This window comes from Diceros bicornis, chromosome 12, assembly GCF_020826845.1.
Source record: "Diceros bicornis minor isolate mBicDic1 chromosome 12, mDicBic1.mat.cur, whole genome shotgun sequence".
In the NCBI taxonomy this organism is placed as follows: domain Eukaryota; kingdom Metazoa; phylum Chordata; class Mammalia; order Perissodactyla; family Rhinocerotidae; genus Diceros; species Diceros bicornis.
Genome location: NC_080751.1, coordinates 44,392,370 through 44,419,583, shown reverse-complemented (window position 1 = coordinate 44,419,583; position 27,214 = coordinate 44,392,370). Strand labels below are relative to the sequence as shown.

The following is a 27,214-nucleotide window of genomic DNA, read 5'->3' as shown; positions in this document are numbered from 1 at the left end:
CAATGAAGGTTGTCAATATTTTTTTCTCAAAAAGTAAAATCAGCAGAACTGTCAGAACAGGTGCAGCTGTTTGATGAGGGCTTGACCTTTTGTCGTATTTTCTGGTTTGTATTGCTGGATTCTTATTACACGTGTACCTTGTTTCTAATGACCTATAATACAAAAAAGAACCCAGAATGAATCCTTTGTTGCATATAGCCTATTAATAATTTTTCATGGCTATAAAAAAATAAAAATTTCCCTGCAATATCAGATCTTTGGTAACAAAGGCCAACGTTATCACTGAGATAAAGTAATTTCCTTTCAATAGAGGGGATATGCCTGGGACCATGGTAGATAACCTTCACATGTTACAGATTTATCATCTCAGAATTTCTGGAAATATTTCATGGCATTCTGTTTTCAGCCAGTAGATGAGATATGGAAACAGAGGCACTTAAAAAGGATCTGGCTGAAGTGCCAACCAAAGATTGAATGTGAACTTTCACTAATTGTTTATTTGCAGAGTGTCCCCTATTATTCCTTGAAATGGGGTGACGTTTCATCTGCCACTGAATGGCTGAGCACAGATCCTAGGAAGAGCTACTAATAGTTCTATGTGTGTAAACATGTAAAGCTGTAGGATCATGGGAGTCTACACGTAAACATTTCAATTATTGGGGTCTGAATGAAAAGAAAAATCAGGAGTTTATTGGCAAATATCTGGATCTGATTATATTGTCTTTCCCTGTCTGGGTGACTGCATGGTATGTAGCCAATAAGCACAGAGACTAGGCACAATTGGAGAATCACAGCTGTTTACAGATGATGAAAACAGTGCTGCAACGTAGCTAGTGTTATGGACAATCTTAGAACAAAATGGGCATTTGCAATAAGAGAGAATTCCTGGTGTACTCAAGCCCATTTTTGGACTGGTAATTTTTCCCACTCATAGATTATCTACCACAGTCATGTTTTTCTTGTTGTTGTTCTGGAAAATCTTGTAACTTGCTTTGTTAAAAGAAAAGAATTGTGTTGTAAATTCATGAGTGAAATTAGATTTATTTTTGTTCCCAAATCAGATGTGTACAGGTAAGGCAGGCCAAAACAGCCAGAAATAAATATATCTGTTCTCCATGGTTGTCTGAAATATTGAAGGTGATGTTGGATGAGCTGTTTCCAAGAAGACTTTGATGAGGCATGAAAAACTTATTTTGTGTGCTTTCCTTGCATTTGGGGGATATTAGCTAAAGTCTCCTTACTGATATGACATTCTATATAATCTCTTGTCACAAACATAAGATCTATGATAATAACGGTGTAGGATTCTTACTGTGGAGTTGTACATCAAATCTGGATGGAATTTTTTGACTAAACTGGTGATCAGAGTGATTGCCTTGGTTGCATATATTGACAGATGTTGCTGTCATTTTACGTCATCTTGGGTGTTTGCTCAATCCAAGTAGGTACTTTCAAGATTGATAAAGAGCCAGAATAACACAATGATCATAAGCTTAAGCTTTTGAGTCAGACAGACTTGAATTCAAATTCTGGTTCTTCCACTCAGTAGCTGTGTGATTTCAGACTAGTACTTAACTTCTCTAAGCTTCAAGTTCTCATGTGTAAAAAGGGGCAGAAATTATACTCCTTTCAGAAGGTTTTTATGATGATCTGGGATATAATCCAAGTAAAGTGCTTAGTACATTGCCTGGTTGGTGGCAAGCACCCAGTAAACGTTATCTAAAGCTACTACAATGAAGAGAGTCGGAATTTAGCTCATTTGGTCTGTTCATCTTTCAGCATGGAAGATGTTGCTGGTGTTAAAGAAAAATTTATTCAGATACTTGCTCAAGATGGTAAGGAAGACTTTATTCAAGAAGGGGACTATTGCAATGGGGTTCTGCAGTAGGGGAGAGAGACTGAGCTCAACTCTCAATAGAATGAGGACAAGTGGAGATTTATAACCAAGGAGCTGGGTTGGGGACAGTGGATGGAAAATTACTAAGAGGAAACATCAAGGCTAGGTGGATTTTTACTAGACTGACTCAACAGGATTCTTGCTAAAGGCAGGCCAGGGTGATAAGATACCAAAGGTGGGGGATGAGGAATTTAATCAGTTATCAAGGGTGGAGGGATTTTCACTAAACTGACCCAACAGGATTTTTGCTAAAACTGGACTAAGCAGGCCAAGAACAAAGCCCAAGGTCAAGGCCTAGCCAAGAAGAGGTCTCAGAGGAGCCAGACTCAAGTTCGGTCAAGGAGAGAGTTTTTGTCACTGGTATAAAGGATGTAAATGCTACCTAGGACATAAATACCAATAAACATTTATTGAGTGCCTTATGAGTATCAGGCTCTGTGCCAGTCACTTAATAAATGTTCATTGTTTCCTTCAACCCTTACAACAATCCCGAAGAGTGGATATTCTTAGTCTCATTTTACACACGGGGAAATTGAGGTTCAGAATGGCGAAGGGATTTTCACAAGATTACCCACGGAGACTGACAAAGCTGGAATCTGAGCCAGAGTTTCCCGACTCCACAACCAGCAGTGGTGGGCACTGTTCCATCTTGTGTACCTGTGGCTGTATGGATAGATCTAATCTCACCTCCAGTGCTTAGCAAATATTGACAGTGAATGAATGAACGAATATCTGTGAGAAGAGCAAGTTACAATTGTTTTCAATGGGTTCGGAGGAGTCACAAATGCTGCAAAAATTAACTTGTGATACCAAAGTCAAGGCATAGACCCTTCTTCAATCTCATTACCCTAAGCAGCATAATGGCAGGAACCACAAGGTTTTATGGGTGCATCTTCTTGAATAAGAAAAATAAAAATGTGGTGGGAGATGTGAATTTGGCTGTGAGTGTGTGCACATACAAGCACTTTAATAAAAAAGTGGTAAACAAACATGGTACATTGAGAACATCCTGGGTGTATTCCCGTCTGTGGTATTCTGTGGATAAATATATACCCTTTCTCTAGCCATTTTTCTCCTTTTCTACAAAATTCCTTGATCACCCACAGGGGTACCATCTTAGGAAATGTGATCTCATGCTGTATTTTATGTGTAGCAAAAACCTTAAGGATACTGTGGTGTTTGTTTTTTTTGTGTGTGTGTGTGAGGAAAATTAGCCCTTAGCTAACATCTGTTGCTAATCCTTCTCTTTTTGCTGAGCAATATTGGCCCTCGGCTAACATCTACTTCCTCTACTTTACATGTGGGACACCTGCCACAGCATGGCTTGATAAGTGGTGCATAGGTCTGTGCCTGGGATCCGAACCTGCGAACCCCAGGCCACTGAAGCGGAGCATGTGAACTTAACCACTAGGCCACCGGGCCAGCCCCCAAGGATAATGTTTTAAAACAGACACAATATACAAATTGCAAGAGGGGATCTTTTAAGTCTTTCTTCCAGAGTTAGGGTCAAATCCCTTAAACTGAATTTTATTTTAATTTATTTTTAAATTTGACTTTAAGACAATACTTCTGTGAGTGACAGTTGCATTTTCCTGGGCCAAATGTACTGTATTTTAATCCAAGACTCTTCTGTGGATACTTTCTACCTTTGTTATAACAGGAGAAACAAAATAATTTCTTAATTCTATGGAAGTCACAGAAGAACAGCTTAGGGAGGGTTCAGAAATCCTTATTGGGGGATATAGGTTTGTGATTACTCTGGTTCTCGAGAATTCTTCCAATATTTGGTATAGAGCCTGATTCATAGTAGATGCTCAATAAATATTTGTTAGATGGACAAATGAACTTTTTGCCATAGCTAAAATATCCCTGAGCCTGGCCTGGACAATGACAGGGGAAAGCTTTGATTCTCTTTTGTTGAGTTAGTTAATGAAGTCACACTGAAGATACATAAAAGTCGATAAAAGAATGAATGACGAATTTACAAACATTTATATTTAAGTGTTAGGAAATATGGGAAGATTAGGAAAACAGTTAAGACAATGATTTGTACAGAATTGACTAATTCAGGCAATGAACACTTCACAGATTACAGTTTAACAAATTAAACATCACATAACACAAACATGGTTGACAGACAATGCTTCTGATTTTGATATTAACATACCATTGATTATACACATGAGAAATATTGCCAGTTCAGTTTTGGGTTATGGAATATATAATTTTGATAAGACATCTCAAATTACAACATATCTCAGGCAGCATGCAAGAAAAGTCATTTATTGTACATTTGTTAGGACACACCTTGCCACAAGCTTCCAGTTTTTGGTAGTTAGATCAAGAATACAGAAACCATGGAAATAATAGGATGGTTGAAATCAGCAATTGTTTTTACTGACTGGGAGAGAGTATTTCTGGTAAAAATAAAACACTCTCAATTCATTCATTAGGAAAATGCACAGTGATCATAAACTCAATTCTTTAAAAATTGTTTTTCACAATTAATTCTCATTTATTGGTGATACAGCAGCTGCAGGAAATCTGAATTCTGAGAGCTGGTTTTACATAACAGCAAGAATTTATTCTTCCGTGGGCTCACATGATTACAACAAAGATGCTTACCATTTGAAATCACATATTATAACAACGGTGCTATATAAACATCACAAATATTTGGTTTTTCAGAGTCTTAACAAATATTATGCTGTGGTTATTTCACAAAGAGACTAGATTAACAGGCAGTGTAAACCACATATATCTTAAGATTTCAAAAATACATTTTTTACAATAGATTTCTAATTTCTTCGCTATCATTTAATTTTGGTGTTTTTTGTTTTTTTGTTTTTTGTCTCATACTTAGAGTCCTTAAAGAAACTATGAATATCTGGCTCACACCAAGAAAGTCAATAGGATTGATGTTTCCCCACAGGAATATGGCTGAGTGTACATTGAATCACAGAGTTAATAAAGCAAAATCTAACTTATAACAGATTATATTTAAAATTCAAATAAAATCTAATTATTTTAAAAGGTAGCAGTTTGAACAAAACTATAGGAATCAAAAATTTTATGTACAAACAGTTGAAGATATTTTTTAAATGGCTAATTCTTGCTAACTGCATGAATTAAATATCCTTGGTGCATGTAGTCTGTTCACCTTCTAAGCAGCATTGTTCAACCTCTGAGTTAACTTACATGAGATGGTTAGGTGGGAAAATTAGATGGTAATTTCCATCCACTCAATGTGCTTGAAAGGGAACGTTTTAATGCCTTCCATGTTAGACAAGATCTGTCATTAATGTTGGTGCCTTTAATTTGAACAGATTAGCTGAAATTCCCAAATGTAATTTAGTGCAGTATAAGAATTATAGGAAAGTGATAAATTTACCATCGAATCTTGGAATTCTAATCTAGCATTATGCAGTTGATCCAAGTCATTGTACCTCTCATCTCCAAGGTGTCTGTATATTACATTGGCTTAAAAAATATTTTCCTTGGTCCTTAGAAATACAAAATATTAAATTTCAAAAGATAGAGGATGATAAGGTGAGCATTTCTTATAATCACATTCATAATAAAAGAAGTTAATCTACATTTTACAGATCATTAAACAATGGTCTTTGGCAGAAAACTTTATAAATAACTTCCTCCACTGTTAACATTTCAGGTAGGCCATTTTCCTTTTTGATGACATCAGGTATATGGTCACTTATTCACTACTATAGGTTAAAAGGAAAACACCACAGATATAAAAATATTTATGTTTAGCACATATTCTTTTTGAAAGTTAAATTCAAAGTGTATTGATTCATTGATACTAAAGAAGATATTTTACACAAGCATTTCTAACAGTGTTGCTTAAGATCATAATTTTAACAATATGGTCAGCAAAGAGGGTATGAGTACTTTTATTCCCCACAAAATATTATCACTGAAACACACTGAAAGAATCCACTGGAATCTTTTTGATTATTATACATTGTGTTTCCCACAAAATGAGTAATATATGATAAATATACCTTTATATACATATATCTATCATATATCTTTATATGCATATATACCTCTATATATGTGTGTGTGTGTGGTTGTGTGTGTGTACTCAAAATGACAAGTCTTTAGAGATCACATTCATTGGCATGAAAGAATAAAAACAGAAAAATTCAGTTAAGTATCCAAATGTATTACGGACACACCACTACTTAGGAATTTCAAAGTGTAGTGAAGTTATTTAAAAAAATAGCTTTAGACGTGAACATCTTCAGGATCAACTAGAGGAACATGAGGATTGCTTACTTCATTTTTCAAGGTAAGATCTCCTCTCCGTTTTTGCCTCTCTCCTTTTCACTCTCCCCCTCTGTCTTTGAAGGTTATTTGTGATGGGTCCTTTAAACTGCACAGACAGGGTGTGAACAGGCTGTTCTTTTCTTTTTCATCCTATGCAGGGAATTCATGATCGCCTCTTAGGAAGAGGGGGTTTCTGGCACAATGATCTGCCACCCTTTTCTTTATGGATTGCCTATTGTGCTGGCTCAGAATGAGTTCAGTTTACTCTCAAAAGTAGCCACCAAGCTTATTCAGTGGGAACAAATTGCCATCATAACCAACAAATGCGAGAGAGTTCTAAATTTGTTTCCTACTAGAATTCTTCCTTCTCGCCTGCCCCTCATAGAACACCCCAGTGGCACAGAGCAGTGTTTTGTGTATATATACAGTATGTACAATATTCTACTTCCTTCCTTTGCCCTTGTCTAGGAAGCTACAAATGTCTCCTCAGTGTGAGCTTCCTACTGTCTACAAAAATCGATGGGTGAAACCCACGGAAATCCCCGTTGTAATAACAGTTGTGCCAACAATTATTATTATGGCTTATTAAAATAGGGTTGAATTGCACCACTGACCTATGAAAAATCACCATGAAGGGCACTGAAAGGCAAAGCTGTTGGGAGATTAAAAACAATGATCCGTTACCTTGTCATGTCAAGGCCTTTTTAATGTACCACATAAGTAAGGGTCTCTAGAGTAAGGACCGTTTTTCCTAAGCTTTCTGACAGAAATTTTTAACCCAGGTTTGTTTCAAGATTTCAAGACTTAAACCAGTAACACAAACCATGGATTGTGGACGGAGGCAAGCCACCGCTATGACTTTGTTTTGGGCTTAAGAGTGTTAAAAAAAACCACTGTGGACTACAAAGGTCTGGAAGAAGGTCAAGGCTCCAGATCTGAGTGAATCCGTCAGTCTGATCCAGCCCCTCTCCCTGCAAAGGTGTATTTCCCATCACCAAAGCGCCTTGACATTGATGATGGTTCTAAGAAGTATCTTCTTAGTGAGGCTTTAGCTTTGAGTAAAAGACAGAACATGCAAATGGAGATGGACACAAAGGTGGAGACAGAGGAAGGAAGGACCAGGCTTTAGCTGGAGCTATTTGGTGATCAGGTGTGAGAGGGAGGATTAAGACAATGGGAAAGAGCCAAAGAGAAAATGCTCTTGGAGACAGAAAATGGACACCCAAATGCTCAAGCTTTGACCAGCAACAGGAGAACACATATTTTAGAGAAGCAGGTAGAACATATTATGATACATCAGTTATACATTTTCAGTAATTCCTGAAAAGGAAGACTCATTCCAAAATATCTGAAAGCTTGGCTCCTTCTAAGGGAGGCCTGGAGGGACAATTATAGAGTTTTTCTCCAAAATATGATTGTTGAGCTTCCATTTTAGGCCTTCTTTGTATTACTTTTCTGGATCAAAAGGAAGGGTCAAAATACACATGGGTGTTTTAAATATGCATAAATGTGATATTTTCAGGTTAGATTTTAGAAACATACATACACATGTGCACACACATATAACCCACAATCTTAAGTTCCATTTTCTAAAACACTTTTATAAGCAAAGTCACTTGCTGACTCTCCACTCCGGTTCTGCACCAATTCAAATAAGCCTGGAAAGGGGCTTCCGGGGTCTTGGGATGATGTCTACATTGTCTATGCTTTCCAGGTTTTATGAGTCACATGAGTCTTTGAAACTATCTTCTAAAACCAAAACTCACTCATAACCAGTAGTCATTTAGGTTCAGTCCACACCCACTTTTCAAACCAGTAAGTAGACTGTGTCATTAAATGTAACTCAGTACTATTACATGATGGTTTAGCATTAAGGCAAATGGCCAGAGCTAATCAATTAAGAGAAAGGTGCCCAAGGTCATTTTCTAGGCCCTGGGCAGTCAGGCAAAGCAGATTAGCTGTTGGTTTTTTAAAAGAACTAGAAAAACTGATTAAAAATCTCTCTGCTTGAAGAGCCTGCCTGAAGCTCAGTTATACCAGTAAAGAATATTTGTAAGGATTAATTTTCCTTCAAATTATATTTTAAGTCCAAATGGTGGACATTTCTGTCCACCATCTCAGAATGTGATTGGGCCTAGATGGAACCTACCACTTAAGATTTTAGGCTTTTTTAGTGAGAAAGCAGAGTTAAACAGTGGGTGACATTAACTTGACCCCTCAGAGTGCTGTTCAGTAGTTCTCAAACTTGACTACGTGTCAGAATCATCCCAAGGGCTTCTTAAAACCCCACATTGCTGGGCCCATTCCCAGAATTTCTGATTGGTAGGTCTGAGCTGGGGTCTTAGGTGGGACCAGAGAATCTGCATATCTAACAAATTTCAAAGTTGTTGCTAATGCTGCTTTGTCAGGGACCAAACAATAAGAATCACTGTAGTAGCTTATTCTAAAACACTCTGTAGATACCCAAATCACCTTAATTGTACTCCCAGGACAAAGCTATTCCATGTGGAATGTGAAGGTCAATGTTAGATTTTTTCCCTAGACATTCTTATAATGTAGATTAGGGAGATTCAATTGGTGCTAGTTTAATTACAGAGAATCCAGAGGTTCAGAAGTTTAAGCACCATATCAGTATATACAGCAAACCTGTAAGTAAAATAGGACTCAAGCTCATGCTCTAACCTATGACCTTCCTCTGAACGGAATATGATCTTTCTATATTGTAAACTTGAGTCTCCAAAAGGCTATTTGTGAAAGACTCTAGAGCCTCTCTTCAGAGGGTAGTATTTTAGTAATAGCATAAAACTTTTCTCTTGCCACACGAGTGATATTCTCCCTATTACCTCAGAATGATTCACATAACAGCTAAGGTTGTTCAGTTTCTTCACTGAACACAAAGGTTGGTTGACTTGTCTAGTAAAATCATTTTTAAAGTATATCAAATGCAAGTACCTATTTAGAGGCGTACAGAGGGAAGAACATCAAGGGGTGATCTGTGAAATTCAGTTGATGAGGAATTAAGTTGAATAAGATGTCAGCACACGGAATTAGAGATTGTAGTTTGTTTGACTGACAAGTGGACTTGGGTCAATTCAAGAGGCTGGATTGGCCCAAGGAGTTGAATAAGAAGAGATATGTTTGTGTGAATGAGCAGCGGCCCATGCAGAAGGAAGGCTCAGTCTAGTCACAGGCTCTCTGCCTAAAACCAAGCACCTACTGCTGACTGACAGAGCTACCAGAATGGCTTAAGGCAGTCACCTCCAGAAAATGCTCATGCACAGATTTGTTTAAAAAAAGACCGAAAAACCTACCTTTCCAATTTAGGATTTCCTAATCAAATGTGAAATGGGGGTCAAATTCCACGTGAGGGACTCTTTGAAATATAACAATACAATACCTACTGCAACTGAATAGCAGCTTTATATAAAGATATACAATGAGAGAAGGAAAAGTAATTTTATCCCTAGGAGGAAGTCATAGAAATTACTATAGTTATAACGAAAATATTATCTATTTTAAGTTTCTCCCTCCACAGTGAGGCTCACAAGATCACTTTATCTGTTGCAATGTCGGGAATTTTGTTTACCTTTCCCCTTGACAAATTTGTGTCTCCATGCTAATAAAACTGGAATATATTACTGCTATGATGTTGAAATGGTTTTGCCATTTCCGATGACATTCTAACTGGGATTCCTTCAAGAGAAAGCTTACATTTATTCCACTAAAACATTTTTTGTTTATATAAGCAGAGTTCACCATGATTGCTTTTTTTTTTTTTTTTTCTGTCTTTTCTCCATGGCAATGTCTACATCCCCTTGCTATATTTTCTCCAACTGTGTGCAATTTCAGATTGCTAATGAGGCATTTGGGCTGTGGCAAACCTGATGATTGCTAAGGGTGAGATTTAAGTCTTTTTGTAAAATCTTTTTGAGTAGTCATTTTCTCCATGACAAGGGAGGCATTTAAAAGACATTGAATCTGTAGCAAACGTAATTCTTTTTTTGTCTTCCCTTAGGATCCCTGTAACTTTTAATATTTTTCTGCCTGCTCAATGCGCATCCTGTTTGTAATCACACATTTTAGTATAAAATTACTGCTGTCAGTCTCTTCCTCCTAAAAGGTTGTCATTAAGTACAAAGAATGAAAAATTGAATTATTGTGGGAAACTGTGTGAACTTAAGGTCTATATTTAAAAGAATAGTGGGTGGATTCAGCCTTCTGAAGGTCACTAATGTGGAATCCATTCTAATTGTGTTTAATTTTCTGTTGTAGGCATCCCCCAAAGAGAGAAACTTTTCATCCCCCTTAGGGATGGGAAATTTTTTCTCAGCAGTGCACAAAGAATTATTTCAAAATAAATCTTTAAATTCCTGTCAGACTTCATATGGGTTTATTGGCTTGACACTTACACTGGTAATCAAGTGTTATGAGGAGCAAGTGGTCCACGAGGTAAAGCACCTTCAACCCGTACCCACTGGATGATAATAGGGAACCATGGATCATGGAGGGCTTGATGTATCCTGGAAAATCAAGCCAAAGGTGAAGTTCCTTCATTTAATGATGAGGAAATTCAAGTCCAGAGAGAGCTAAAGATTCATAACCCTCTAAAACAATTAAGTACCAATGCTCAAAGGAGGAAAGGCTTTGGGTCTCCTCTCTGGTGACTATTGGATGTTAAAATGCGAAGAAAATTGTGTACTCAGACATGGGGACTGAGGTCTTCTCCCCTAGTTGGCCGTTTAATGGTGACAGCTGGAGTTGTAATTTGCTGAACTAGAGCCAGATGCCTCCAAGTCAAAAGAGCAACAGGCCGAGTTAAGAAAATCCAGTGATGGATTAGTATCGACATCCAATAGAAAAACATTCAGCAGTGGAGAGGTAAATGATCTTTGTAATAAGTTTTTCCCAACTCAAAATGTTAAATGAAAGACCTTACATCAACCTCACACAGGATTTGGCTCATTGTAGACTCTGGATCTGTTAGCTGAGTCTGAATCCATTTATCTCATTGGTGAAAGACAATGTGAAGTTAAGAAAATTAGTATTTCTATTTCTATTAAAGGAAAGCTCCTTGAAAGATTTCAGAATGACCCAAGTAAGCAGGCTCAAATTGATAAAATGTCGCTAGACCAAAATGGAAGGTTAATTTAATTAGAGTCCCATAACTGGACTCTTCCTGACTGAATTCAGGGCTAGTGTTAATTTTCTTGAAATTACTTTGTCTTGAATTCTTCATACCAACTTAGGGTGCCTAGTAAAATACTTTGTACAAAATAAATGCTTGAGGTTTATGGAATTATATGATTGAAAAACATAATAGACTCTGACATTTGATTTAAAAATTGCTCCACTGCCTTTACTGTATAGATGTTTTTGAAAAGTTTTAACTGAATATAAAGTGAGTTGATGATCCTGGAAGACAGACTTGCCCAATTGAGTAATTTCCTGCCCTCTTTGGTTTAACTTCTTTCCGATTCTTTTTCCTCGGGTAATTTGCCAGTTATATTTGTCTAGCTCCAGTTCCAGATCTGAATTTTAGTTGATGAGCGCCATCCAAACACTTTCTGCATCTCTCAATCCTTATTGATTTGTGAGGACTGGGCAGGAAGATAAAGTGACATAAGACCTGGCATTAAAGCAACTTCTGACTTTTGATTAAGAGTTGGAAATATTTCCTCAAATCTTTTTCCTGGGTTACAGTCACTTTAAAAAAGCCGTTTGGTGAGTGCAATGTTAATATGGAGACAATCAGAATGGTCTGTGATTTTGTACAATCTTCTGGATCAACCAAGGAGGCACCCGTCATTTTTTTCTTTTATATTACAAGCTCTGGAATGGCTGTTTCTCTTGGTAGAAGGCAGAGTGTGGAGCTATGTCAGCATCCTCCGCTGAATGAGCATGGGGAAATAATCCACTGGGAACCATGACAGATAAAAACTTACAAGGAAGAGCAAAACTTCGAGAGCCTGTCAGAAGCCCTGCCCTCCTCTATAACCCAGCTGCCTGTGCTGAACCTTCTTCTTTGTTTTCAAATGTTATTAAATATCTTGTCTGTTGCTTTAAAGGGACCCAAACCAATTCTGGTTTCCTCACAAAACAAACCCAGTCTTTGGGCAAAGTCATAATAATACTACCCATGGATCTAGTTTTGGTTAGTGAAAGCCTCAAGCTCTGAAGAGGTATGAATTAATTCTAAACAGTGAGAAAGCAATTATTATTTTCATTTTACTAATGAAATGACTTCTAGAGTTGGAGTGTTAGAGTATTGGCTGGGAAGAAAAACATGCAAGTTTAGACTCCTCTAAGTTTAGATTCCTCGCTACGTCCAATCCATTTGGCTATGCTGTTTTTTCAGTGTTTTTAAAAATTGATTCCATGGCAACCAGATTGAAAAGACGGGTTCACTCTCCATGCAGGCAACAAGCGTGTGATTGAGCTGCATGACTCTGTTTGGAAAGGTTGGAGTCAAACAAAACAGCCTGGCTCAGAGCAGAAAGGAATCACTCTAGGTAATATTCACATCAAGTGAAAAAATTACTCTGGCATTGTTCTAACATTCATAGACCATATCCATCACAGGGGTGAGCAAGGGTGGCGGTGTGGCTCCAGGACTAGGATTGGCCCCATCAATTTTGCATAGTTCCTGACCACATCTAGTAATGGGTGATATGATTATGACATTAATTGTGACCTGTCTCCCCTGCCAAACTGCTTGTTTACCTCTAGATACTGTATGAATAAGAAGGGGGGAGGGCAGTGGTTGGGCACTGATGTTACTAAATCCCATGTCTCAATAATTAACATACATTTTCCTTACGGCTTTGCAAAAAATGCAACCTTTGCTTCAGATTTGGCATTTAAAAGCATCTCTCTTTGTTTTGTGCTTAAAGTTGAAAAATTTAAATAGCCAAAGTTTTAAAAGTGGTAAGTAGATTTAGTCCATTTTGAAAGGGAGGACAACTCTTTCCCTTTCCGATTTCTCTCACCACCAACAATTGTTTCTGAAAGACATGCTCAGGGATTAAGAGTCAGAAGTAAGAAAAGGGGGCATAGAAGCAGAGTTGCTGATGGAACCTTCTGCTCACAGCTCCTTTGAGTGCTAGACTTATTTCTCAACAAAATCAAACCAGTTATTGGGAAAATTCCCAATCCATTTTGATGAGAAAGATACTTTTTTAAAAAAGTAAATCTATGCTGAATCTGTGAGAACAACCTGAGAATATCAAGAATATTTTAAGCCTCATGCATACATTTACCACAGCATCAACTGTCTCAAAGAAGATTTGGAGTGTCAAATTTCCTATAGGATTACTGATGGCAGCAAAACCTTGTTCTTCTTCGAGTTTTGGAGTGAAACTTCAAAGACAATATTTTCTTGCAAATTGTAACAATAACAATATAGCTAATAAAAATGACTTTCAGTTTTTGCATGATGTTATCCTTTGCTTAGATCCAATACCACAAAAGTTTTGTTGACATAATAATAAGAGAAAAGCCTTCTGGTATTTCCAATACTAAGTGTCCCAAACAGGGTCCAATATGTAATGAAGCAGTTGACTAAGCAGGCTCCAGTGACTTGACGTCAATATCACTGCCCCCTTCTGTACCCACTCCTCACCCTGACAGGATGCCTTGGAGAAATCTTATGTATCAATTGGTTGAAAGGGCTAGTTTGCCTGTTGCTTTGATCTTGCAGGGAAAATGCTAGAGACAACACAACCAGTATAGATGCAAGTTGAGGGTTGGTTCAGTGAGAATATCTAAGCTGAACTACAGCTAGTGGAGGAGCTACCTGGTGGTATTTGTGGCAGACTGGGTGGGAGTTCCATTCCTTTTCTCTCAACATGCCAAAACACATTCTAGAAAATTTTGACTGATATATGGGAGACTGCCTGCTCAGTGCTATGTTTCTAGGGAAAATATGAAATCTCATCCTTTTAATCCCCCAGGATTTAATCTAGACAAGGATATTTTTTCAAGAGCTCTTTTAACACTCCCCAAAAGGCCTAGGGTAACTGGAAAAGTCAGAAAGGGAGCCCCAATTGATTCTAAAAACTTTCTATCAGAAATGCTTGCTAAATGAAGGGAAGAAAAATGAATTTCTTTCTTTTAAAAATCTACCTATGTTTTTTAGAAGGATATGTGTAATTAACAGTATCCTAAGCAGTTTTCAAACAACTTAGAATTTGCATCTTTAGCTAGAAAGGAAAAAAAAGTCAGGAACGGGCCTCCTTCCATATCTCTCTCCCTTTTTCCATTTATAAAAGAGATCTGATAAAAAGGAACACTAACCTGACATGGCTTTTAGGGCAATCCTAGACATTCAGAAATGCAATTCAAGTTATTTGACACATCATCTATTTTTGTATTTATGTATGTATCTCTATACTCTAGGGAGAGATGGGACTGAGGGATTTAATGCTGAAACCATGTCTGATTCTCATAGAAATAATTTTCAAACTAGCATTTCAAATTTTTGTTTGTCTGTTTTTACACTGGTTGAAATGGCAACTCTTGGTAGAAAGAAGATTGAAGACGACATTTCTATTTGCTATGCATGAAAAGGCCAGTGTTTCAGAAGCCTTTTTAACTATTGGTAGGTATGTCTATGTTTTATTGTTTATTTGGGCTAGCCTCAAGCTCTATATCCTATCTGATATATTGATTATTTTAAATATTAATTCTGAAATGTAAATAGCAACATCAAAATGGAATTAGGTTTCTATAAATGAAATTGTCAAATTATTAAGTTGTGAAATTTAGAAACTTCATGGCCTAAAATAAGAAGAGAGAAATTATTGAAGACACTTTTATCGGACATCTGTATAGGTCCAGTGTATTCCACAAAATAATTCAATAATATGGAACACTGTTTTGTGGTTGCCAAAGCCAAAAGTTATGTATGCCTAGCTTTGGTTTTCGTATAAAAACCAAGAATACAAGTTTAAATTGTGCTTTTGTTTCTGGAAGCTGGGAATCTATCTTGCTTAAGGATAATGACTTTCAAATATTTTAGACAAGGACAGTCTGTGATGAAATCCTACCTAACACGTTTATATTATATAATTCTTTTATTTTTAAATATGTTCTTGTCAACAACATAGATAATTCTCACCCAAATCACTATTTTAGCCCTATTACTCAATTAAATGAGTTCTATTAGAACGTAAAATCTTTCAAGATTTCTTTCCTGGAGTATTTTTCAAAGTTTAATGTTAAGATGACTATAGAAGAGAGAGGTACCTATAGAAAAAATTATTTTTCTCAAAACTAGCCATCTGGATCATATCACTTTTATCTTGAATATTTATATAATTAGTTTATTCTTTTTTTAGGTGAAATATTTTAAAAGTGGTTATGTATTTGGTTATTTAACAGAATTGTTCCTTCCACTTGGGAAGAATGGGATCTTCACCGTAGAGAATGGATCATTGTAAATCTAGAATCACAGTTTTAGGAAAGATCTCCTTAGAGAATTTATCTATTGTCCTTCCATGTAGCTTCAAGGGGTCTAATAAAAAATTCTGTAAATTACAAGTGGGTTATTTCAACTTGGAAATGTAGAGAAAAGCTATTTGAAAATCTCTGGGTCAGATCCTTCTAGGTGAATAAGCAATTTTCAGTAGAGAGGGCTACATAACAATTCCAGTAAATTAATATCCCCACCACCACCCCAGTACACTCTTGGATTTGGCTAGGTAGATGTATCTTTGCAGTCAACAAATTAGGAGGACTGGGCTGTGCATTAACTGCCAAAATTGACTCAGTAACATTGAAGTTAGCTAATTTCTCTTTCGGTATGTTTGGTTATTGTGAATTTTCCTACTATTTGCATATTAGGAATGTAATACCCACAGAAAGGCATTTGACCCACTTGTATTTTTTGGAGGCATGGAAGCTATGTGTTTTTCTATGGTTTACATACTTCACCTTTGTAGAAACTTTTACGGGAGTCGGGTGTGCATGTGTGGGTGCGGGATCCTTATTCCCAATCCTTACCTACATAGATTGATAGAATAAAAGGCTAGATAGATGGCAACTGAAGCATGAAAAATGTGATCCAAAAAGGAGTAAAATCAACAATACTGCTGTAGTGTGTAGCTATAGGGCATAATCTGTCCTAAACATTTATAGAGATACCATACTATGATATAACGACTGTTTTCTAGGTGGAATATCACTATGTTTGATTTTTCTGATGATAAATTCACTTTCAGAAAAACATGCTCAGAGCACCTTTATCATGACCCTTTTCCTCATTGCTGAGAGGTAATAGTGAGCACTACTAAGGGTAATGAATATGATGGGAGTAGTGACGGAAGAACTACAAAGGTTGGAATTAGGGAAAATAAAGATTAAGATTACATATTCCCAAGGGGACACCTCTCTGGATCTTTGAAAAAGGTTAGGACAGCGTGATCTCAAGAATGTGAGCAGGTGGTCCAGGTGAAGTACTGCATTGATTACAGATAGACAAGGTGATTCCAGGCAAGTAAGTCTTTCTGTAAAGACATAGGTCATAGTTTTAACTACGAAGTCGTGTTGCTTTTCAAGCTATGAAGTAATGTTTTTTCCTACAAATAGATAAATCAAAATAATAATTTATACAATAACCACTGATTTAAATGTCCTTTAGGAGTTTAAATCAGAGGACCTTTGACAAAACTGAAAATTGGTCGAGCCTCTGGCAGTATCTTTTTGGATATCTTGGCAGGCAAAGAAAAAGTCAGAAAGCTAGATACTCACCATTTCTTGTAGCTGGAAAGCTGAAGCACTCTCTCCCTTGGGAGTCCCACCACTCAGTGGTTTCTCCTTCTATAGATAAGACATTCTCTCCTTTGGGAGATGATTAACCATGGCATGATTAAGCTCCAAAAATGAAATATCTAACTACTACATTTATTTCCCCTTCCTGTGTTATCCCTGTAGATGGAATACTGTCAGGACTGACCGCCCAACACTTGAAATGTGCTCGATGGAAGATAATGAATGTGGCCAGAAGTGATAAGAATGTAATGGTTGAAAAGAAGAGTGAAAACGCAATCTATTAACAAAAATCTGTAGGTAGATCTGAACAAAAGCTAATGAATCCACTCATAACAGCACCTTTCTTTTTCTGTAAGATAAACATGATTTTGTGTGTCTCTTTGACATAATGCATTCACCTGTTTATTGATTGAAACGCTCAATTTTACCAACAGCTAGAATGCCTTGGCCAAGTGAAGTGATTACTACAACAAAAGCCAAATGCCAGTTGTAGGTCAGGGTGAGATCCAATGCTGTACATTGTCAATCGTGAAATAGCCAGATGTTCCTGAAGTTATGAAACTATACTCAAGACTTGCTCTGGATGGAACTGCTCAAGATCAGAGACAAAAAAAAAAAAACAGAATCAAAAAGAGAGACTCCACATCTTGAGCCAGGAAACACTGAAAGAAGTCTTAAAGGGGCCAACACATTCTCTAGAAGGTGAAGCTTTGTCACTATTAGAAAATGGAGGGCTTCATCATCTACCAGAGGAAATTTGTTATTTTTCTAATTGCTTCCACAAAGTTCTCAGATGTATGCAGAGCAAACCAGTCAATCTCACTTTATTTTGACAGGTCAGGGTCAGGGGCCCTGGGCTGTGGATCAACAATGAATCAAGCCCCAGGTGGAAAAAGCAGTGTAGATGGTGAGCTTTTATTAATAGTGAGACCAGTGGGGGAAAGCTACTGTATTAGGGTTTCCCATTGTGGATGAGGCCAACTATCAGAATATCTGCAGGGTTGTTTAAAACAGCATGTTTTATCATTTTATTTTACTTGAAAATGAAAAACCTTAGTGGGTTTATGCTATGAACCACAGAAAGTGAAGCTCTATCAAATCTTCACTGGTGGAAAGTGAATCAGAATCTTTGAAAGAAATAAAATTAGCTTATAAGAGGTTGAGTATCACTGGGCCATAGAATTTTGCTGAAGGGTTGTTAAATGGTCAAGGCTATTCTAGGCAACAAATTACTATTTTTGCTGTTTAAAGTTTTATTGGGATTGATTGATTTGATATAATACTCATGCTAAAAAGTGGTCTGACCTGTAACTATTTATGTGTTCATGTTCTTAGAAGCAGAAAGGATGTAGATAAAGTGGTACTAAAAGATGTAAGAAAACAATTAATGAAATGGAGAAAAGTCCAACATTTATCTCAACACTGTCAGATAGACAATATTCTGCCACTGTGCTTTCTTAGGACATTAAAAAGGAAACGTTGCATGACCGAAGGGTTGACATTTGCAAGAGCTGAATACTGGGTATCTATTTTCTTTCTTTTAGATGAGGATACCAATTGCACAATAATACCTTTTTGGTCTTTATTTCTTCAAAACATGAAACAAAAAATGAAGTAGATGACAATGAGAAGAGAGAAAACATTCCATACAGAATATGCTGTATCACTAGTGATTAAATCAGAAACAATTAGAAACTTTATTTGTCTGTGTCAATAATGTGTACCATTTATAAGGAACAGCACGATTAGTGCACTTCTCCCCTAAAGCTGTGCGCAATACACACAAAATAAAATAATCAAACAAAATGAAATAATTTTACACAACTATAATTATTAACAACCCTGAACAACCAGAATCATTTTTCGCTATAACATGAAAACTTAAAAAGCAAACAAACCAAAAAGCTTTGAAATTAAAATTGACCAATGGCAAGAATTTCTTAAAAGTCTTCTGTGAAAATTTGCTATGGGATTATTGACATTCCAAATATGGCTAAAAATGAGTGCAAAATCTTTCTAATGTTTGAAAAACTCACATCCCTTGACTATATTTACTTGGTTTTTCTAGGCTAGCTTTCTATTTAGTAAATCTTCAAAAAAGAAAAAAAAAAAAGAGATGGGTTAGAATGTGCCCCCAAAGGAGTTAGGCCACCATTGTGTTGGGCCATGCCAGGTCAGGGATGAGTCTTCAGGAGATCTGAGGAATTGTAGAGGTGTGGGGCATAGAAAAGTACTGTTATCCAACAAGATAAGAACTGGGATTAACTGGGCCTTCTCAGTGATCTGAATCACCAACATGATTGACTTTCTTGGTTTAAAACGGGGAGATGTACATATTGCAAGACTGGCCAAGGAAACAGAGGATGCTTTTCCTACCCTATACTTTATACTCTCTTGGTTAAAGAAAATAGATATTTGAACAATTGTATTTGTACAGTTTCAATGTGGTTAGGTTAAAAGAGTTTATAATTGTGTTTTTCCTTGCAAGATACCACTGTTTCAATGTGGCTGTGTTAACTTTTACTCATGGAAATAGCAATCACATTAACTGTGAACCCCCTGAGGGCAGGGATCTGGCTATCTTGTTCATGGTTTAGTCCCCAAAAGTAACACAGTATTGAGCGGGTAACCAGAATTTAATTATTCATTCAATCACCAAATGTTCATTAAATGATGAATGATCATGATTACTGAGTGAAAGAAGAGAAAATAACTCTCAACTGCTTTTATTTCTTAAGTATCTTTGAATCAATACAGAAGGCCAGGGGTGTCTCCAGCCTGGGATTCTTTATAGGTAGAGAAGTCTCTGAGAGAGGACCAAAGTCATTCCATTTTTCCTCATTAGTGGACTCACTAATTTGGAATGTTGGGTTCATCCATGCTCTTTGGTATTTTGAAATAGAAAGAGCCATTTCTTTTCCAGGGTTAAAAACCTCCCAGGGCCATCCTCCTGGGAGGCACTAATCTTCTCACTTAATTGCTTACTTCTTAGTCATAAGCAGAGAAGATGCACTTGTAAAGGCCTACGGGTCACCCTGGCTTCCTTCCTACTCAGGAACTGCAGATACAATGAGAGGGGTCTGGACGGTGAAAGAAACAGGGCTCAAAATAGCCTTTAACATAAAAAAATAAAACAAACAAACCAGCACTATCTACCATCTGTGCCAGACAGAGCAGATGTAAAATAAATACTTTGGGGGTAGGGGTGTTGTGAAAATGGAGGCTTTCAAAGCCCAGGCACGTCTAACGCATCCACTTCTCTACAACGCCTTTCTCCTTGGCCTTCCTGAACCAACAGGCGATTTTTAGAGGCCTCTGATGTGCTCCACATGGCTAATTTTCCATGAACATACTTTGTAGTTTGCCTGCTGTCCTCTCGATAGCTTTAACTTCTCGCGTGACAGTTATTGCTTCTTAGAAATGAATGTGCAGATCCATGAACAATAAGCCATTTTCTCCTTTTACCCCTAGTAATAATCAAACTCGATAACAACACAAAAGTTACAACTCAGGTGAAAAGAAAACTCACTGATGTCTTCCATGTCCAATCAACGTCGCTGAATGGGAGAACAGTATATGCTATACTCTACTATATACAGATACACTTTGTTTTATTTGTTTTTCATCCATGCACTGTGTAACAGGTATTACAACAATATTCCCAAACAGGCACATGAAGAAGGAGCAAATAGTCATGACTGGAATAGGATTGTGCAAGCCATGGATGCTTTTGAAAATAAAACTGATGGACGATCCCAGGCAACAGCAACATGGGACTGGGACACATACTGATGCAAATGGAAAAGGATGATGTGCTTTTTGGATGGGGTTATTCTTCCTGTTTGCATGAAGGGTGGTGGGCAGGAGGAGGAGGGCTGGGATGGGGGATCTGAGGGTTTAGCTGGGCTGGAACTTCAGAATAAGGGCCTTGCTAATCACAGTCCAGAGCTAAAGAGAGAAGAAAGAAAGGATTTTGCATGTTCCTGGGAATCTAGGCATGTTATTCCTGTACCTGTTGAACAAGAGTGTCAGGCATCATATCTTTAAATATCAGACTGTATCTAGAACCATCACTTTTCTTAGCCCTGTTCAAACTCCCATGCTTCTTCTTAGCGGCAGCTTCACCTCTGCTCACGTTCCAGAGATAAGCATGAAATTTAGTAATATGGTGAAGACACGCTTCTTTCTTCTTCCATGCTCATATCCTTTCTTAATCCAAAATAATTTTTAAAGTATTTAGGGGAAGAGAGAGTAATCTTAATGATTTCAATTTTTACCACAAAACCATTTGCATTTAGACTGGTCATTGCCTCCCACAAGAGAAGCAACAACCCTGATCCTCCCAACAGAACAAAACAAAATAAAAGAAAAGCCAAACATCAACCACCTCCCCAACCCCCATCAAAAACAAGCAAAAACAAAACAAATCAAAGACTTAACGATTTATGAACGTGGAGAGAACACAGCCCTCTAGGCTGAGCTGCAAAGATGGCCCTGCCTCCATGCCTTGTTCAACGTGACGATGCCCTTGGGAATGGGAGGTGATGGTCTCTCACTTCGGCCCTAGTACAGAGTATGCTCTTGAAGCTGGATGCCATCAGCAGGTAAGTGAACATGACAAATGTCAGTTTCCTCTGTTCATTATCCATAATTTTTTATGTATATATATATATTTATATATAAATTTACTATATCTGATCGTTCCTTTAGAAGCCTTTTATGTGGCAGTAGGCCTCCAGAGAGGAGAAGAAAATGTACAAGAGCCACAGGAGCACAAAGAGGCAGGATGTGAGGAGCTTGGCAGTCCGGGGCCCACCCAGCTCACCTCCGATTTCCGGCCTCCGCCGATACAGCAGCACCCCCACATTGATGAAAGCAAAAATGGTGAAGAGAGTGACAGAGAAAGCTAGCGTGCCAGGGGACACTTTGAACTGTTCCCCGTTGGCCGCGTGGTAGATGGCAGCGATGGACCAGGCCACGCCGATTCCCAGGAAGACGTTCACCGCGTTGCTGCCAGTGACGTTACCTATGGATGCATCTGCATACTGGTCTTGGGTGGCTGCCACTTTGCTTGCAAATGTGTCTGCGGAGGAAGAAGAAGGCAATGACACTTAGTTAGCCTTTTAAAGATGTCTGTGGAGTGCTGAAAGCTTCAGCTGTGCACTCCAGAATCAAACTCCTGATAGAAACCCAGCGACCGGGAGAGGGTTTTGCTGTTCTCTTGAGTCCCAGTCGCGTGGTCAGAACAAGAGGATCTAGGTATCAGGACTCAAGGGCTCGGTGCTGGCCGCGTTACAGGTGATCCTGGTCAAATTTTCTACCCGCGGGTACCACAGTTTTCTTTGTAATATTGAGCTTGCGGGGCAGCATTTTTGAGAGTGATCACGTGGGATCCTTGTTAAGAGTGAATATTACAAGGCTCCATCCAGCTGTGCCGGATCATAACCACCAGGACCCAGGAATCTGTTTTAACAACATGCCAAAAGATTCTAGGTCACTAAAGTTTGAGAACGGTTGCTGGAGGGTGTTACTAAAAGATGCTGTATCATCAGCTCCAGTTTATAGATAAGAAAGTTAAGGTGTCAGGAAGTATTTCCAAAGATTCAAGAGCAAGTCAATAGTGGAACAGAAACTAACTGAACTATAATAATAAATGGCATTTGCCTAGAGCCTTATGAATAGGAAAGCAGATTCACCTATATTACCACAATTGTATGAGGGAGGAAACTTGATAGGTGAGGATACTAGGCTTAAAGATAAGTAATGGGCGCAACATCACACAATGAGGAAGAAACCACATTAGGACTTGAGCTCGGCCTCCTGCCTTCCAGGCAAATGCTTGTTGATTGTGCCACCTCACCTCTCACTCTGCCCTGAGTACCAGTGAGCATCCTCACAGGTCTCTCTTCACCAATAATCCTGAATGCATCCTTTTCTGAAGATAAGAAAGTGATGGTCCATACAGGGAGTAGGACAAGAGTGACTCAGACTGCTTGATGAGTAGAGCACAGGCGTTTAGAGCACATTTGATTCAGAAGCTTTCAAATCCTGCCTTTGCAACTGAATGTGTGACCTCAGGCCAACTACTTAATTTCTCTGAGCCTCAATTTCCTAATCTGTGAAATGAGGATACTGACTTCAGAGTGCCATTGTTAGTTATATAGTATATGTAAAATGTTTGTTTCTTGGTACAAAGTAAGAGTAGCTCTTTTTGTTGTTTTGGAAAGAGCTGGTTAGATCAGTTTATTAATAGTTGAGGCAGAATCTGAAATAGTTCCCTTTATCAAGCATGTAAACAGAACTTGCAAGATATTCAATTTCTTTTCTATGCGATTGCCTAGTTACTGATAGCAAAGTCCTTTCAGCTACCTTTGCAATATACCTTGCATGGTAGATTTATAGTAGATGTTAATAACTGCCAAATTGAACTCACATTTGCAAAGCCAGTAATGGCAGGTATGATATCACTGCAAGGCATCATGTCATGAACTCTGGTCCTCTTGAGGTCCCTGGCGTGCTCTAAGCATGCACGTAGTTGTATAATATCTGGAGTACCTTCTCGTCTCTACTGCTATTCTGTTGCCACCATCCTTCTTCAGTAAATCTCCAACAGGGACGATACATAAAGCATGTAAGTTTATATCAGCCTGTAGATTCTCGTGCTTTACAATGAGAGAGAAGTTTATTTAGGCTGCTCAGAGGCTACTGGGTCTGCAGTATCACGTTCTTTCTGAAAGGGAATTGGTTAACCTTGAGAGCCCATCACATTGATTCTGACTTCTGTGATGGAAAGCAGGTTTTAGTTACTTCTTTATCAACAGGCAAACGCTGCTTACTATGTGCTACACATGTTACATGTACATTTTCCTTCAACCCTCTTATTAGCCTTATGGAGAAGATATTATTCCTCCTCATTTACAATTTGGGAAACTGTGACATTGTGATATTACGCCTTTTGGATGGGGTGTTGGTCAACCCAGACTGACCAACAAGGATTTTTAAACCAGATGTTTGATTTCAGAGCCCATTCTCAGTCCACACCACACTGCCCCTCCGAGGAAGGCTAAAGTTTTCCCTTCCTCTTAGTCCATTTCGGGTTGCCCCATTCCTTCCACTCAGAAACTTTGGAGCAGATTCTCGTAGAACACTCTTTCCTCTATCGGTGACAGCAAAGACTGAAGGAGGCGTAGGCACTTGGTTACCTGCTCTCCTGGATTTGTGCTGCTTCGTGCATCCATGATCACACTGCAGCCCAGTCAGGACTATCACAGAGGCCAGTGAGTAAAAACCAAGCAAGACAAATCTTAACAGTCTCTTGCACTTCATTATTAGGAGTTATTAGGAGCTGCCGCAGCAGCAGGCTCAAAAAATTGAAGTCATTTTGCTGTTATTTTTCAAGGACAGACAGCTGAGCAAGAAAAGTAAAGGAATAGAGTCCAAGGCAGGAGAAAGCAGTTTACAGCTCTGCCGCCACCAAGGAGCACTTGAGGTGTTCTTCTGTGCTGACATGGCTGCTGGTGATGGCTGGTGGTGAACAGATGGCCACATTAGGCAGGGCCGTCGGGGTGGGGGCGTTCCCTCCCCATGCTGCGGGGGCAGGTGACCTGGCGCTGTTCCACAGCACACACCTGCTTACCTCCCCTGGCACCTGGTGCACACACACTGGACTTCCTGGGTGCCCCATCTCTACTCAGAAACCCTGGACTTTCCAGATGGCACCTCTGCCACTGTGCCAGAAAGGAATGAGGCATAAAATCCAAGATTCCTGGGCCTGGGGACCCTGAACACCCAAACTAGTCCTTCTGCCTGAAATGGAGGGCACACCTGGGTCTGTAGGGATTTCCTCTCCCTCAAGCCATTTTTAAGTAGCCTATTTATGTGAATATCACAGGAGAATTCTTCTTGTAATACTAGGTTTTTGTTTGCAATGCCTTTCTCTGGATTCCCTAAAAATTAGCAGCCAAAGTAATAGCTTGTCACATAAATGAAACATTTTTGGGGCCTCTTTGAGAATGGCAAGCTTTATTTATGTGGGTTATACATCAGGCCTTTTGTTTGTTTTCAATTTAAAAACCACATAAAATCAAAATTGTAGAAACACATGCAAATCCAAACCATTAACCTTAGCTCCAACAGAGACAACTCTGTTTTCCACATGAAGTGTGATGGAATCTCCCCAAATTACCTGCTGTCACTGTTTTGTGGCTTAGTGCATAGAACAACACACCACACACCATATGCTGGGCACTGCCAACCCCTACACTGAGCGCTGAGCCCATAACCTGCTTATGGCTGAACAAGGCAAAAGCCATTCAAATGCCATTCCCCAAAGTAAAATCCGAGGAAGAACTACTGCCGCGGTCTCAGAAGGGTTGTAATTATATTCAGAACTTGGCCCATTAAATACAAACACATCCGAATCAGATTGCAAATATGATTGGCACAAACTAAGTCATGTTGATAATAACATAATATGTATGTTTTCCTATATATATACTTCAGGCTAGGTTTCTAATAGGAATTTTTGCTTTTAACTCCCACCTTGAATTCTAATAAATTTTAGATTAGTTGTATAGTCTTAGATGTTGATCCTGTCTCCTCGGTACCTATGTAAATCAGTAACAGAGAAGGTTTGTTTCAGATGCAGTGTGGCTGGAATTAAACCACATATCACAGAGTCAGGACATAATTGTTCTCTGCAGGCCTGTCTCGAGTTCACTGTACATAACTGTGGCCAAGTGACCTGGTCAATATGCAGGAATAGGTCAACATACTCCCCTTTCCTCCAGAAATTATTTTTTACCCGAATTTCTCAAACTTTATAGCTACATATAGACTAAGCCTGAAACATCTCTTCTGTAAGAGGGCTAGTTCTTACAGTCCTGCAGGTCACACGTAGGGTTTTTGTATTATCTAGAGCAAGGTTTCACCCCAGATGATTTATCTTATTCTTGACTTCTTAGCATACTTTGGGGGCCAGCTGTTCAGCTCTCAAGTGGTTTGTGCTCAGGAACCAACACTGACAGTGATTTTAACTAGAGTCCAGCCTGCTTCTGGAGCCATGGTTTCCCCCCAGCACCTGTGAATTACTGACAATATGAGAGACAGCCCAGGGGGTACAGCTCTTCATGGTGTCGTAGTGGGTGAAGCCTCATCAAAGAGACACTCTTGGCTCTTCTATTTCTATGCTCTTGGGCAAGACACTTCACTTTCTTAGGTTCTGGTTTCCTCATCTAAATGAAGTAGTTAGACCAGAAACATCACCAAGACTCTCCCTAACTTTACTGTGTTTAGAATACCTGAAAATACTAAATTCACGTATATGATTTTGGTGTAATTTTTCTTTTCTGTAGGAGTTTGTACACGAACACCCTTCTTCACTACAATTGACTAATGACAAAAAGTTTCTTCTTACTTTAAAGAATAAAATGACCTAAATGCGATATTCAAAGATCCTAGGAAAAAAGACCTCTAGACCTGAAGATATTGCTGTTGATCAAATTGTGGCAATATTTTTGAAATTAAACCACACAGCACAGAGTCATTTACCTTTTAAAAATAGATAAGAAATGTTGGCAAAATTATTTACTTCAAATCATGTTCATCAGGTGTCCATTTATAGGAGTGAAGCCTTGGAATAAATGGTGGTGGCGATGACCGTGTTTTAAATACTGTGTGTAATGTTGATCAAGTTTGCATACCACTGGCATTGGAAATACTGGGAGAGCTTAGTTACAAAAAAGGAGATTTGGGGCTCCCCCCTCGACCCTCTTAATCAGACTCTCTGAGGAAAAGACATAGGAAGGTGCATTTCAACAGGTGCCTTTGGTTATTCTTTTTTTTTTTTTTTTGGTGAGGAAGATTGGCCCTGAGCTAATATCTGAGGAAGATTGTCCCTAAGCTAACATCTGTGCTAGTCTTCTATTTTGTATGTGGGATGCCACCATAGCATGGCCTGATGAGCTGTGTGTAGGTCCACGCCTGGGATCTGAGCCCCAGGTCTCTGAAGCGGAGTGCGTGAACTTAACTACCACGCCACTCGGCCGGCCCCCGGTTATTCTTTTTTATAAAAGTTTTGAGAACCATAGCCCCAGTGTATGGAAATGGAGGCTATTGCTCCAAGTGCCCACAGGTTGGGGGGCTTGGCTGGGAAGAACAGATGTTTTGAGTTTCAGGGAAGCAGCTAACTGGGGAGAAGTAAGGAGCAGCTAATTTCTCTAGAGAAAGTGATGCCCTCAGATATGGTGGTCATTGGCTCAT

At 38.6% G+C, this 27,214-nt stretch overlaps 1 protein-coding gene across 4 annotated transcripts in view; it reads right to left on the bottom strand.

Moving 5' to 3' along the window:
• Window positions 1-18,522: 18,522 nt before the first annotated feature.
• The window catches only part of SLC8A1 (solute carrier family 8 member A1), a 321,729-nt gene continuing 313,037 nt past the window's right edge, over window positions 18,523-27,214 (bottom strand). For all 4 annotated transcript variants that reach the window (XM_058551366.1, XM_058551369.1, XM_058551368.1 and 1 more), the window contains one exon: window positions 18,523-22,037. In XM_058551366.1, the coding sequence (XP_058407349.1) occupies window positions 21,661-22,037 (377 nt within the window). In that variant the 3' untranslated portion in view covers window positions 18,523-21,660. The remainder of the gene's footprint in view (window positions 22,038-27,214) is intronic.